Source organism: Myotis nattereri (genome assembly GCF_964212035.1).
Source record: "Myotis nattereri genome assembly, chromosome: 10".
In the NCBI taxonomy this organism is placed as follows: Eukaryota; Metazoa; Chordata; class Mammalia; order Chiroptera; family Vespertilionidae; genus Myotis; species Myotis nattereri.
In genome coordinates, this window is record NC_138085.1 from 1,091,419 (window position 1) to 1,106,286 (window position 14,868).

The 14,868-nt window shown below is 53.7% G+C and overlaps 2 protein-coding genes across 2 annotated transcripts in view; one reads left to right on the top strand and one right to left on the bottom strand.

Moving 5' to 3' along the window:
- The first annotated feature begins 5,127 nt into the window (after positions 1-5,127).
- RPL31 (ribosomal protein L31) lies at positions 5,128-10,177 on the top strand. The gene is made up of 5 exons (XM_081101316.1): positions 5,128-5,172; positions 5,431-5,537; positions 8,130-8,255; positions 9,849-9,961; positions 10,035-10,177. Exons 2-5 carry the CDS (start codon positions 5,431-5,433, stop codon positions 10,064-10,066), a joined length of 378 nt encoding a protein of 125 aa, XP_080957442.1. The 5' UTR covers positions 5,128-5,172; the 3' UTR covers positions 10,067-10,177.
- Positions 10,178-11,059: 882 nt separating this feature from the next.
- The window catches only part of TBC1D8 (TBC1 domain family member 8), a 108,021-nt gene continuing 104,212 nt past the window's right edge, over positions 11,060-14,868 (bottom strand). The window contains exons 18-20 of the mRNA XM_081101626.1: positions 13,347-13,436; positions 12,953-13,050; positions 11,060-12,204 (exon numbers count right to left, since the gene is read on the bottom strand). Of these exons, the coding sequence (XP_080957752.1) occupies positions 11,731-12,204; positions 12,953-13,050; positions 13,347-13,436 (662 nt within the window). The 3' untranslated portion in view covers positions 11,060-11,730. The remainder of the gene's footprint in view (positions 12,205-12,952; positions 13,051-13,346; positions 13,437-14,868) is intronic.

The following is a 14,868-nucleotide window of genomic DNA, read 5'->3' on the forward strand; positions in this document are numbered from 1 at the left end:
GTCACCCGCGCGCGATTTGCGGACGCGACTAGCACTAACCACTGCACAATGAGACTGCTGACAGACTGGCTCACTCAACTCGTGCATGAATCGCTCGCGCCTCCCCTGCACTGCGTATCCCGTGGCCTGCCTGAACCGTGTCTCCGCAACGCCCGACCGACTGACCGCCCAACCAACCGACACGCCCCACTTCTTCTAACACTACTTCTTCAAAATAGACTCGCCCAGGCTGAAAACCGACTTCTGTGCATGGGCCATGAAGTTTCAATCGCACTGTACATGCGCACCCGCACGTGGTATTTTGTGGAAGAGCCACACTCAAGGGGCCAAAGAGCTGCATGTGGCTCGCGAGCCGTAGTTTGCCGACCACTGGTCTAGACAGTGGGTGGCTTCCAGGCAGGCCCACCCATTTGACTCAACCAAGGCTGTGCTGGTAAGCTGACACTGGCTTGTTTGTTTTTTTAAAATATGTTTTATTGATTTTTTACAGGGAGGAGGGGAGAGGGATAGAGAGTTAGAAACATTGATGAGAGAGAAACATCAATCAGCTGCCTCCTGCACACTCCGCACTAGGGATGTGCCCACAACCAAGGTACATGCCCTTGACCAGAATCGAAACCGGGACCCTTGAGTCCCCAGGCCGATGCTCTATCCACTGAGCCAAACTCGTCAGGGCAGCTTGTTTGTTTTTAACAAGGAGAGAAAGTGGCAAATTGTGCCTGTGTACTTCAAGGACCCAAAGACCATTCCGGTAAATGTGAAATAAATAAGTGATCCATGAGCTGACTTACGCCTAGGAGAATGAGCCTACTGAGCATCAACAATACTATGTAGAAACATCATTTCTAGAACTAAGTTTGGGAGACTATATCTTGCCTGAATATGTACATTATTTACAAAACATTGCCTTTTGGCCTCTGGAATTTAGCCACTTTAGTCTGGCTGTTAAGCTGTTTCTTTCCATATGCTAGCTAGCCCATACTGCAGTTACAACTGTCGTTAAAATACTCTTATGCACGAATTACAAATAATTACTAAAGTAACTCTGCAATTATGTCAATATTTCTAGCAGAGTTTAAAGCATTCAGAATGTACGTAAAAGTATGTTTTGGTAGGGACCAGCATTTTTTTTTAATCATTGCTGTTTCAATAATGCTTTGTACATAGCAAAGCCCAAAACGGCAAAAACAGTAGCACCAAAACTTGCTCGAAGCCAAAACGTGGAGCTCTTGAGGTCAGCTTGTGTCATGTGCAGGTACATGGCCATTGTTGTCAACTTAACAAGGACATCTTCACTGGGTGCCTCAGCAGTACTGCAAGTGAAGGCTTGTGGTGGAGGCTTTTGTTTCCTGCAGAAATCAGCAGGTGAAATACTCTATTCTTGTTTAACTTCATGCAGGTCTGACTTTGCAGCTATGATTAAGCAAAGGATTCTGCTGTCCATAAAGTGTTGCTTAAAAATTCTGGCACAGCCCTAGCTGGTTTTGCTCAGTGGATAGAGCATCGGCCTGTGGACTGAAGGGTCCCAGGTTCGATTCCGGGCAAGGGCACATGCCCCGGTTGCAGGCTTGATCCCCAGTGTGGAGCGTACAGAGGCAGCCGATCAATGATTCTCTCTCATCGTTGATATTTCTATCTCCCTTCCTCTCTGAAATCAATAAAAACATATTTTAAAAAATCCTGGCATGGTATTCAAAGGACTTGGGATTACTGACATCATATACCAGGCATGCAATGTCACAGTGCTCTCAGCCCCAGTGAAAGATTCCTATTCGGAGATATCATGCAACAAGTACTTCTCATCCACATACATAAACAGGGATTATTCACATAGTAGGATTTATGATCATCACGAATTTCCTTCTGCCTCATTAAGTTTCTTCCAAGAAGAGTCTGAAGAACTCCACTTTCCCCAGTTTTTTCACCCAATTATATTATCTCTGAACACATTTCTTTGAGTCTTTTTCTGAAGGTCTATCTTTTTATCTCGTTACTGTAATGGCTGAAGCTTGAGACTCTTGTTCAGTCAATAGTGAACAGCCTAAGTACTTAGGCTACTTGGGGGCCAGATGTGATATGGTGTCCACACTACTATATCCCACGAGATCAGATTTGTTCCCAACCAATGTCAAAGGCAAGCTGCTGTTTTTGTTCTTTCATTTATGAGAGGAATCCACCGACTTGTTACCTCATCAACAGAACGCTTGTTAACAGCATAAACTATGCAGATGACATCAGCCTGTGGTATTTCTTGAAGTTGCTCGTCATTCTGTTCTGCTTCTGAATAATCTCGGTGTGTTGGTGCTCTCCCAGGGGCAACATCAGCTGGAATAGTGATTTCTTCTGCCCAGGGAGGAACCTCCTCTGGGAGTTCTTCACTGACCAGATGGCTTCCCAACTCCAGGTTCTCCTGCCGACAGGATCCACACGTCTTCCATGTTGGCGGCGGCTCAGAGGGGCCGGGCTGGCATGCAGTGGACTCCTCTCTCTGGGAGTGCCCACTCCTAGGCACTGCTCTCCCCATGATGCCAACGCTGCCTGCCAGACTCCCCCAGCCCCCAGAGCCTAGGCTCCCCTGCCTGCCAGGCCACCTCTTCTGCTGCAAACCCCCATTTTATAGATTTTCATAGGAGCAGTCTATTTGCTTCAACAAGTAGCCTCTATCCAGTTACCTGGAAACTCCACCGATTTCTGATTAAGGTGATACTTTCTTGCCCCTATGGATGATGCCAGGAGGCACCTGTAGGTGCTGAGTTCCCCCTGGGTGCTGGGAGCCTGTTGGAAAGGGTAGGGTATCTGCAGGTGGGGCATGGGGAGCAGGAGCATAGGGATCCCAAAGGTCACTATGGTGTGAGAGTTGCCTCAGCCTGAGGAGAGGCGGAGGCAGGGTGAGGGAGGCAATGGAGACCGCCTTCAACATGCATTAAACCTAGAATTCCATACAAGTCAAAACAGTAATAAATTGGAGTTGAATAAGTACCTTCAGACATGTGAGGATTCAAAAACTTTAGCTTCCACCCTCCCTGTCTTAAGCGCTAAGGGGCGGGCTCCTGGGCCAGCTGGCTGTGAATCCCGCTGGGGACAGCGCTCTGTGGCTCCTGGGCCAGCTGGCTGTGACTCCCGCTGGGGACAGCGCTCCGTGGCTCCAGGGCCAGCTGGCTGTGAATCCCGCTGGGGACAGCGCTCCGTGGCTCATGGGCCAGCTGGCTGTGACTCCCGCTGGGGACAGCGCTCTGTGGCTCCTGGGCCAGCTGGCTGTGAATCCCGCTGGGTACGGTGCTCCGTGGCTCCTGGGCCAGCTGGCTGTGACTCCCGCTGGGGACAGCGCTCCGTGGCTCCTGAGCCAGCTGGCTGTGACTCCCGCTGGGGACAGCGCTCCGTGGCTCCTGGGCCAGCTGGCTGTGAATCCCGCTGGGGACAGCGCTCCGTGGCTCCAGGGCCAGCTGGCTGTGAATCCCGCTGGGGACAGCGCTCCGTGGCTCATGGGCCAGCTGGCTGTGACTCCCGCTGGGGACAGCGCTCTGTGGCTCCTGGGCCAGCTGGCTGTGAATCCCGCTGGGTACGGTGCTCCGTGGCTCCTGGGCCAGCTGGCTGTGACTCCCGCTGGGGACGGCGCTCCGTGGCTCCTGGGCCAGCTGGCTGTGACTCCCGCTGGGGACGGCGCTCCGTGGCTCCTGGGCCAGCTGGCTGTGAATCCCGCTGGGGACGGCGCTCCGTGGCTCCTGGGCCAGCTGGCTGTGAATCCCGCTGGGGACGGCGCTCCGTGGCTCCTGGGCTAGCTGGCTGTGACTCCCGCTGGGGACGGCGCTCTGTGGCTCCTGAGCCAGCTGGCTGTGACTCCCGCTGGGGACGGCGCTCCGTGGCTCCTGGGCCAGCTGGCTGTGAATCCCGCTGGGGACGGCGCTCCGTGGCTCCTGGGCCAGCTGGCTGTGACTCCCGCTGGGGACGGCGCTCTGTGGCTCCTGACCCAGCTGGCTGTGACTCCCGCTGGGGACGGCGCTCCGTGGCTCCTGGGCCAGCTGGCTGTGACTCCCGCTGGGGACAGCGCTCCGTCGCTCCTGGGCCCCTGGATGACCTGGGTGCCGCCTCAGAGCCACCGCCATCTCTCACACTCCTTCCCTGGGGCTGGCACAGCGTAGCTAACATTTGATGTGGTGAAGAGATGGTGCGGGCAGCAATGCGGGCTTTGTGCTGGCGTGGTCTGCCGCAGCGGCCTGCCTGGGAGGGTCTGGAAAGGTCTGACATTTTAGCAGTATGTCACCCTCGATGCCAGAGAACCAGGGCCAGGGCTCCGTCAAGGCAGCTGCCCTCCGCTGAGGAAGCAATGCCTGCCCAGGACTGCGTGTCCAGCCTTCCTGCAGGGGCCCCGAGCTGGGTGGTCTGCCAGGTCCCCCCTTTTTGTTCACATTCAAGCATCCGGCTGGACACAACGCTCCTTGGCCCCACAGTCCAGGACAATAGTGTTCTAGGTGGTGGGACAGTTCCAGGTGTCTGACAGGCAGGGTCAGACCGAACCTGGGCTCAGCAACCTCGGTACTTGGGTTCTGGCTAGGAGAGAATTCAGAGCTAAGACTCCAACTGTAGGAAAACATTTATTTGGAAAATCACAGGGGAGGAAAGGTCAGGGGTCACGGGGGGAGGAGGGAGGTCCCTACAATGGACTGCCTGGCGCCAGGCACCTTGACCTGCCCATCGTCCTGGCTCTGCTCACGCCCGTCCACTGCGACCACATAACTGCCCACTCCCCAGCCCGCCCCCGCGAGCGTCCGCTGGCCCCGCTCCGCCCCCGCGGACCCTGGGCGGGCCGCAGCCCCCGCCCCCGCCCGCAGTCCCCACGCGGCCAGGAGGGGCGGGCGCACAGGAGCGCGCGTCCCGAGCCCTGCCCGCCCCCGGGGCCCAGGCAGAGGCGGCAGCCCTTCCTTGCCTCCTCGCCAAGCCCGGCTCCGCTACCGACAACTCTGGAACGCGCCACCCGCGGCGCCGCCGACCGGATGCGCCAGCCCGGCCCCGACAGGAAGCAGCCCAGGCCGGCTCGCTTTGCCGGCGCACACAGACGTCACTGCCCCGCCTCTGGCTCCGCCCCGCTCCAGGCGACCCGGAAGTTGTACTTGCGACCCTGCGTTCCCTCTCCCACAATACCCCGCGCTCTTTCTTTCCAACTTGCCGGGCGCGGTGAGTACATGGCGCGGTGGCTTCAGCCATCGGGCTCCATCCTCGCCCGCAGCGGCGCTTCCCGGGCCGGCGGGCTCTCTTGAGCGGGGCCGGGGCATCGGGGTCCCGGGACGGCAGCCTGCCCGGCGCTGAGGGCTCCCAGCCTGGGAGAGGGTGGCCTAGAGCCGGCGAGGGGCTCGGGGCGGCGGCGCGCGGGGCGAGCGGGAGGACGTGGCCGTGCGCGCCCCGCTGCTCAGCCTCCGTGTCGCTTCGCTTTAGATGGCTCCCGCCAAGAAGGGTGGCGAGAAGAAGAAGGGCCGCTCCGCCATCAACGAGGTGGTGACCAGGGAGTACACCATCAACATCCACAAGCGCATCCACGGCGTGTGAGTACCGCGCGAGGCCGGAAGGCCGGCGGGGCCGGGCAGCTTCTTCAGGCGCCCGGCCTGTGCTCCATGGGCCGCATGCGGTGCGGAGGGTTCGAGTCCCGCTGGAGGGGCCGGCGGACAGCGAGGTTGAGGGAGGCTCCGGGAGAGCGGCCGGAGCAGAGGGGCTCGCCCCCCTCGGAGCGGGGCGTGGGCTCCCCCGGGCGTGGGCAGGCGAGCGGTGCGCCGCGAGAGAAAGCGGGCCTTTCAGTGCCTCCCGGGTCGGGAGTGGACCCGCGGGGCGTGCCCTCCGGAACGTGGGCGCTGGCCGGGCTGGGACCCGAGGCGAAGGGGAGGGGGACCTGCGTCTGGGGCGCCAGGTACTGGAATGGGCGGCCTCGCTGGGTGCAGCTCGTGGGCACCGGTGGCTGTCGGCGCTGCACCCCGGCCCGGGCGCCTCGGCCTGTCTGGGGTCCGGCGGCTTCCGGAGCAGGCATCGGGGCCTTTGCGCGTTGATGTTGCTTCCGAGGAGCCGCGGCCGGCCACCACCGCTTCCCGCATTTCGAGCTTTATTCTCGCCAGGCCTTGTGATGGGCACTGCCAGCGGCCCTTGCGGGTTCGGCAGGGAACCCAAAGGCCCTGCCCTCCCAGCTCACTTGCAGGCAGTTAGACCGCGTACTTAGACTGAACGCTAAAATACGCGAGTGAGAAGAGGTGCTCTGCGGCCGCCCCGGTCCTGGGGCTTGGAAAGCGGAGGTGGCCGTTGCCGGTGAGCGAGCTCAGGCGCTTCGTGCTTCGTTACAAACGCCCTAAGCGCAGGCCCGCGCCCCTCCGTCTGCAGGCCGTGTCTACCTCTCAGGCTCGGGGGTCCGGCCACCCCTGGCCAAGGAGCTTGTCCTCTTGGCTCTGCCCTTCCTCGGCCCGTCGCACGGGTCCCTGCGGCGTTCTCCGTCCCTCGTGGTTAGGTGGCAGCTCCCTCTCCTGGTTCCCTTCCCCGGACCCCGGTGCGGCCTCACCCTCCACGGGCTCCCCAGCCGCCCCGCGTGGAGCCCAGAGGACTTGCGGTGGCTCCACGTGGACTGGCCGCTTGGGTTCCTGGGTGAGGGAAGCTGGCTTGTGTCGGCCCCGCCCCGTACACGCTTTCCTCGCGCACCCCTGCCCGGCGGCCTGGGCACCTTCGGCCGTGGCCCGTCTCAGCGGCCGGCCCAGTGCTCTCTCCCTCGTCCCCCCTCGTCCGTGTTTGTCACTCGACACCAGCTGATGCGCCCCAGGGGTCGCCTCACCCTGTTGTGGCCTCTGGCACCTTTTGCTTCCTGGTGGTGAAGCATGTGAGTGAATGGTGTGCCCTTGTAGAAATAACCAGGAGCTGGTGAGAGGAGTGGGGAGCAGGGAGATGTGGTCAGGTGGCTGTGGGGGCGTGGGGAGCCGGGTTTTGTGTGGGCCGCGGCCGTTATTGAAGGTTTAGAGCAGAATGAAGTCCCTGTGACAGGCTCCCTTTGCTGCTCCTGCTGCATCCGATGCGTCTGCCTCCTGACAGGAAAGAGCACCATGAGGCGCGTTGGGTTACAGAGGTGAACCATTGTGGGCCCCTTCTGACCGTCACGCAGCGAACACCCTTTCTTTAAAAGAAATTTTTTTAAATATATTTTATTGATTTTTCACAGAGAGGAAGGGAGAGGGATAGAGAGTTAGAAACATCGATGAGAGAGAACCATCGGTCAGCTGCCTCCTGCTCACCCCCCACGGGGGATGTGCCCGCAGCCAAGGTACATGCCCTGACCAGACTCGAACCTGGGACCCCTCAGTCTGCAGGCCGGCGCTCTATCCACTGAGCCAAACCGGTTAGAGCTAAAATTTTTATTCCAGAGAGGAAGGGGGAGAGACAGAAACATCAGCACCTCTTTAGACTGTTCTCTCCGCACCCCCTTGGATTGGCCTACAAATGTTTGACCGTTTCCGCCTGTAGTAAAGTGTTGCTTTTTCACGTTTTTAAGTCAAAGCATTAAATTTCAGTGGATGTCTGTGTCCTTATCTAAACAGCACACAGAAGGTGCAAGCTCAGAGCTGGGACCATCAGGAGTTAATGACGGTGCCTGGCACCTCCCAAGAGCTCCGTAGTGTTGACTCGACCTCAGGTGTTTGGTAGGGGCTCCGTGCGTAATGTTTATAACCTCTGCTCTCAGCACAGACCAGGGTAGGGAACTTAAATTCGTACTGAGTGGGCTCCAGAAACATGCTGTGTCTGAAGGTGTGACAGATCTACTTAGCATATTCCTGTGGGTACAGCGTATGCTTTGTGCTCAGGCATGTTCTAATGGCATTCTTAGATTCTCTCCTCTTGACAGGATAGAGTTTGGGGGCGCTTTTGCTTATCAGGAAAGGGTGGGCCATGGTATGTGCTAGCATTCCTTCAGGGTCATGTGCAGAGCCTTATCCTCCGTCACTGGAAGTGGGGGTGCGGCTCCTGTTGTACCAGTTGCTGGGCATTAGCGCTGGTGGAAAAAAGGATTGTTCTGCCTTGTTAAAGTTTGGTTTACGTTTTTTATTAAAATAGGACATTCAATTTAATTTTGTGCTCCTTTAATTCATTTTTTACTTATGTCTGAATCTAAGGGGTTTCAAGAAGCGTGCCCCTCGGGCACTCAAGGAGATCCGGAAATTTGCCATGAAGGAGATGGGGACTCCAGACGTGCGCATTGACACCAGGCTCAACAAAGCTGTCTGGGCCAAAGGAATAAGGTGGGACGTTACGTGTTATAAGAGTTAAAATTACACCAGCTGATCCACTTGCACTGTACCCTGTGTATGAGCTCAGTAATCACTGGTGCATGTCCTATGTGATACAAGGGCAATATGCAAATTGGCCTTAATAGCTGAACGACCACTTGACCAGTCACTGTGGGGAGCACTGACCACCTCTCAGTCCCTTTCCTCCCATCGCCATTGACGGATAGCGAAAGGGAACCGAGGGTGGGTGGCGGGTGGTGCCAGGCCAAGGCCCCCACCTCGTAGGTCACCCCACACAGGGCGGCCGGTGGTGGGGGCGGGGCTGGTGAGTGGGCAAGAACAGCTGACCTCTTGGTCCCTCCTCCTGGCCGGCCAGCTCCAATCTCCCAGTGGCAAACGGGGAGGCGGGGGAGATGGCCCTGATCACAGGCCAGGCCTAGGGACCGTACCTATGCACGAATTTCGTGCGCTGTGCCTCTAGTGGAATTATTAAAAAATAGTGAGGCAATATCTCAAAGGGGGTTAGTGTCTGCAGAGAAGCCTTTGGATGTGGTATTTGTAATGAGACCCAAATGGGGGTCCAGCAGTGCAGGGGCTGGTAGAAGTGCTGCCCAAAGAGATGTGGTGTGATCTGGGAACAGGTTGATGAAGGTGGAAGTCAAACAAGTGACTTGAAGGACAGAATGAGGATGGAGAGTTAGGCAGGAGGCAGATCATGGGGAGTCTTGTAGGTCGTGACAAAGAGTTTGGGTTTATCTCTAGAAGCCACTGGAGCACTGGTTTTCAACCAGAGGCAATCTTACCTCCCCTCCCCAAGCACACATTTGGTGGTCACTGGTGGGGTTGCCACAGGCCAAGGGTTCTGGAAACATCCTAGAATACACACAGCAGCCTCCACAACAAAGAATCACCCAGCCCCAATGTCAGTAGTGCCGAGGTTAAGAGACCCTGCTTAAAAGCAGGAAGGTGTTTTTGCTGTGAAGGAAGATGAAGGTGCCAGCATGGAGGTGGGACTAGCTAAGGGCAGTGAAGTGATAGGGGCTGGGCGGTGGTATGAGCTGGCGTAGGGCAGGGTGTGGTGTCTGGGTGACTTTTCAATGTTGGGGTTGAGTGGGATGACAACCCTTGAGAGCAGCCTGCAGTGGGCCAGCAGTTCGAGTTCAGTAGAAATGTATCTGACAAAGGAGCTGCCAATGATGGCTCCTTTGAGGTAAGTGGGGAGTGGTGTCAGAAGCCAAGAGCTGCAGGTTTCCGGACACTTCACATCCTCTGACCGATGAGAGTGGACTGCCTGCCTGAGGCGGGGAAAGCGCATGTCATCGTCCCGTGTTCAGTGTAGCCTGCAGAGGGGGTGTTTCTCCAGATTTACCTTTTAGACAAGCCCATCACCAGTTTCTGTGCTGGTGGCAGAGGGAGAGGACCTGGCAAGTTAGGCTCACGTTTCCACGTTGGTCAGGTGTCCTGCCGGCTCCCTATCAGGTTGGAACAAAGGACGGGGCCTTGGAAGCCTGTTACAGCAGTGGGGACAGGATGTCTGAGGACCCCTGGTGCCTGTGTCATGATAGGGGGCGTTGACCTGACCAACACGTTTATGTTACTTATTAGGAATGTCCCATATCGTATCCGGGTACGTTTGTCCAGAAAACGTAATGAGGATGAAGACTCACCAAACAAGCTGTACACATTGGTCACCTACGTGCCTGTCACCACTTTCAAAAGTAAGTTTCATGCCGCTCCTCAAGCTGCCGCTGGGGAGGGCGCGGGCGGAAGGTGACACACCTCCTTCTGCAGGTCTGCAGACCGTGAACGTGGACGAGAACTAATGCCGCTGGGAAGGGCATGGGCTGAAAGGCGGCGCCTCCTGTCCGTCTGCAGGCCGTGAACACGGACGAGAACTAATGCTGATGGTCAAATAAAGTTACACAACTGCCTTGGAGGTTGGTTTTGTTTTTGACGGCAACGTAATGTTTATAACCTTAAAGTAGTTCCCAGCTACAGAACCATTTGGAGAGGTCTCTTTAATACCATGTCTGTATCCCTTTTCCCAGCCCCTGGAGTTTGAGTATATAGACAGGCCTAACCAGGGTTTTCTAGGTAATTTGGCCGTGTAGCCTGGCTTTAGGACCCCACAGGTAGTTGGGACATTGGAGGTGCAATGGTTAGTACTTTTACATGCATGTTTCATTGATTCTAAAAGATAAACATTTCCCAGAAACTGGCATGTAGAACTCAATTGCCATTGGCCACTTTTCATTTTAACAAACTGAAATGATGCAATTCATAGCATCTTAGGTTTAACCCTCCCGGTCCAACCTCGAGGCTGACTCAACAGAACAGGCGCTAGGAGCAGGTCCAACGTCGAGCAATAAGAACATTAAAAAGTTCAACATTCAGTCCCGTCAATTAATTTGGACCGGACTGTTTGAATTCCAAAAACAACATTGGACCACAAAGGGTTAATGTGTATTGATAAAATTGTCTTCTAAAGTAATTGATATTCTGATGGGGTAATTTACATTTGCAGTTAATGTCTTAGCTCACTTGTAATGGCCCCATGAGATTATTTTTAGTTCCAGTTTACGTGGGGCTAAAGCTTATCCAGCCCAAAATCTGAATCCGGCTGAGAACAGTGCTGCAGGGATGCTGCTGCATTACTGTGTGCAGAATTGTAAGGGTTAAAGACCCCACAGTGGTACACCGCTGACTTAGAGCACCAGGTGCTGGGGGGTGGGGGGGGTGGGGGGAGTCCTCCAGCCTCTGTTCACTGCACAACCCAGACCTCAGAACTCAAATAACTGCGAGGTATAAACAAGGACCAGAGTCGGTACAAAAATTTCTTATTAAAAATCTTGGAGGCCAACATTGATAGCATGATTTATACACAACATTTTTGTAAGGAAAGTGAATACAACCAAATATATTAAAATGGTTTCAATTACCAGCATTGAAACAAAATTTGTGCAAAGAAAAAGCCAGATGCAATTGCACAGACAGTGGCTCTTAGATCTTCAAAGTGAACTTGACTCTAGACCTCCCATTATCCAAGTGAAACATGAGCTTGGGCGTTTCTTAGTCTGGGTTAGCATCAAGCATTGGACCCGTGTTCTATCTGAATGAAAGCATCACAGCAGCGGTGCCTATTTCAGTGAATCTGAGAGTCAAACAGCCTGGCCTGGCTGCTGCGGCTCGGTTTGTTGGAACGGCATTCTGCGCACCGGAAGGCTACAGGTTTGATTCCCAGTCAGGGCACATGACAGGTTGCAGGTCCCATCCCAGGCCAGGGTTTGTATGGAAGGCAACATCAATGTCTCTCTCAAAAAAGAACACAATGTTGAGGGTTGCATCAGTTCTGGCCACAGTTGGGGCTGTCAGGTTGCTTACCTGGATGCCCAGAACGAAGACTATACTCGGAATGAATGAGACTGAAATCTGCATTTATGGGGCTGACAATCCACAAATGGGTGGTTCTTGCTTTGTTATGGCCAACTCATCTCAGCAAGTCACTATCTTGCTTAAGTTCAGGCAGTGATTGGCTGCTCATTTCAAAAGTTTTGAGGTTGTACTGATTGATCTTGGCATTTTCAAGTTTGGATTTAATGTCCAGTGGCTTTTCAAAAAAGTTTACTAATGACTGTTCAGTCAGAAGTGAAGCTAAAATGTGTTCAAGGGAGATTGTCCAGTCCCCTTCCGCCTCTTCAGGAAATGCCCTGGTGTTCTGGGGAGCTGTCCCAGTGTCCGTGTCCATAAAAACAGAGTCCTGCTCAGGAGAAGGTGCCGAGGCCCGCGGCCCCTCCCCGCTGTCCTGGGAGCAGCTCCTGGAGCTGCTGCTGCTGCGCTGCCCCACCTCCCCGATCTGTAGCAGGAGCGTGGCGGCGGTGGCAGTGGCGTGGTACAAGTTGTTTTCCTCTGGGTCTTCGTGGAACATGCTGTACAACGTTTTACAGAACTGGATAAATTCTCTCTGGAATACAAAAAGTACATAGCAGCATGACCAGGATGGAAGTGTAGTGCATTCTTAAAAGAACTCGGAAGCAAAACATGAGAAAAGGTAGCCTCTGCCCTTTGCCTCCAAGGAATTACCAGCCCACTCAGAAGTGTGCTATTCATCGAGTGTGTGCACCCCGTTCAACCCACAAGTGCTGGGATGTGGCACAGAAACCAAGGTTTTGGAGATTAACCGCTGTCATACCGGTGAAGCAACGGGAGTATACTAGCTTTTTAGGGAAGAAAGCTGTGTCCACAGTGCCCCCATATGTTATCACCAGGGAAGAAACTGACTCTTGATCACAACCTGGGTAAATGGGTGTGATAGAAAAACCTTTCAAAGACATGAACCAGCCCTGGCTAGTTTGAGTCTGTATCGAGCCTCAGCCTGTGGACTGAAGGGTCCTGGGTTCGATAAAGGTCAAGGGCACATGCCCAGGTTGTGGGCTTGATCCCCAGTAAGGGGTATGTGGGAGGCAGCTGGTCAATGATTCCCTCTCATTGATGTTTCTATCTCTCCCTCTCTTTGAAGTCAAAAATATTTTTAAAAAAGACAGGAAGCAGTGTGTCCTGTTTTGAAGACATTTTAATTACCACAGTGTCTAGCTCCCAGAAGTTACAAAACCCTTTGATTATGGCTTTGGTGGTAAAGGAGCCCCAGCTTAATTAGTAGGCTTACGTCTGAACAGATGGACAAAAGTTAATTCACACAATATAATCCATACCTGGCTCATTTGGGGCAACTCGGTCTCAGATTTAGCTTTTTCTTTGGCTAAATCCTTAATCATCTGCTTTAGCTGTTTCTTATAGTCGGAGGCATCATCTGAGACAAAGGAAACAACATATAGTTTAAATAATTTCAGTAAAAGCAAAACAGAAGGGGAGATGAGAAATTAAACCAAGATCTACAAACAGCCTAGGTAAATGGGGGGGAGCAACGGACCACAAAGGGGGCGTGGCCGCTGGGTTACTTGCTACTAGAGGGCTGCGGGCAGTCCCTCGGGCACTGCGGCCCTGCGGGCTCCTGGCCTTGGGAAGCAGTGTGCAGTACTGAGTCTCAGGACGGGGAAAGTCTAAGGAGAGCCGCCATCTGGCTCCTGACAGTGAAAAGGTACATGCCATTTGCTTTCCCAAAGACCAGGGGTCTTGATGTGGACAGCAGAGGGTTCTTCAGTGGTGACTGGCTGTCTTGGTCATCTTCAGTGAGGGCTTAAAAAGAGATTGAACAAATTACTGTAACCAAAATCAAAGCTTTTGGGGTAAAGAAGCTAATAGATAAGTAAGCTAAGCCAGCAGCCCCCAACCTCAGCTGTAGCCTTTGCACGGTCTGCGGAGCCCAGTGCACACCAAGGCGATGCCTTTCCCTGGTGCCGGTCCTGCTGCGGTTAACGACGTGCCAGTTCATAGGACTGACAGGCATTGGCCGGGAGTGTGTGGAGTAAGATCCACTGTGTTTAAATACACGTCAGTTTATATGTACGTATGTCCTACACACAAATTTTACACAGAATCTTGAGATGGGGTAACAGGTAACTTAAACTTCTCGTGTTTTCCTTTGAGCACGTGCTGTTATATAATTTCTAACAAATTGCAAAAGGCTTTACTGGACGCAACGCGCTCTGTTCCAAGGCTGAACGGCACAAAGGTCCAGTCACATCGGAACCCTGGCGCACTGCTGGCGGAGGAGGAGGAGTTACAGCCCGTTGGGGAGGACTCTGGCAGTTCCCCAAAAGTTAAACATAAATCACTATTCAACCCCCAAATTCCACTAGACAGGTAGGTACACACCAAATGGGAATGGAAAAGGGTCAGCTCAAAAACTGGCACACGGATGCCTGTAGCAGCGTTGTTCCTAAGCATTGGTGAATGGATAAATGACGGCATGCCCGTAAATCCGAGCATCACATTCACCACAAATGACACACCGGTACATGCTGCCACCCCGAGGAACCTTTAAAACGTACTAAGTGAAAGCAGCCAGGCAAAAAAGCACATACCACATGATTCCCTTTCTAGGAAATGCCTGGACGAGGCAAGTATGTAGACTCCACAGAGCAGTGGTTCTCAACCTTCCTAATGCCACGACCCTTTAATACAGCTCCTCATGTTGTGATCCCCAACCATAAAATTATTTTTGTTGCTACTTTATAACTGTAATTTTGCTACTGTTAGGGATCGTAATATAAATATCTGATATGCTATATGTGTTTTCCGATGGTCACAACCCACAGGTTGAGAACTGCTGCTCCAGAGGAAAATGGATGAACTGGGGCAAAGCCACACGGTATGGGCTTGCTTTCTGGGGTGATGACAAGCTGCACACTTTAAATAAATTGTACAGTATGAGTTATAGATTAATAAAACTTATAAAGGGGATTATGGACAAAGGATCCTCATTTTAAAAGCAACCTCAGCTTATCTGTAAACCATTCACTGAAATCAAAGGCAAAATTCAGTTGTGATGGAACAAATGCCCACAAGATGGCACCGAAGCCTTGATAAGCTACCCCCTCCTTGACAGGTCTCTGTTTCTTTTCCTTTACTTTATTCTTTTCTATTACAAAGGTAGTCATTCTCTTTCCCAACTTTGTCCAAGGCAAATTCTACACAGTGGCACATGTGAAGCCACTCAGAACTGAAT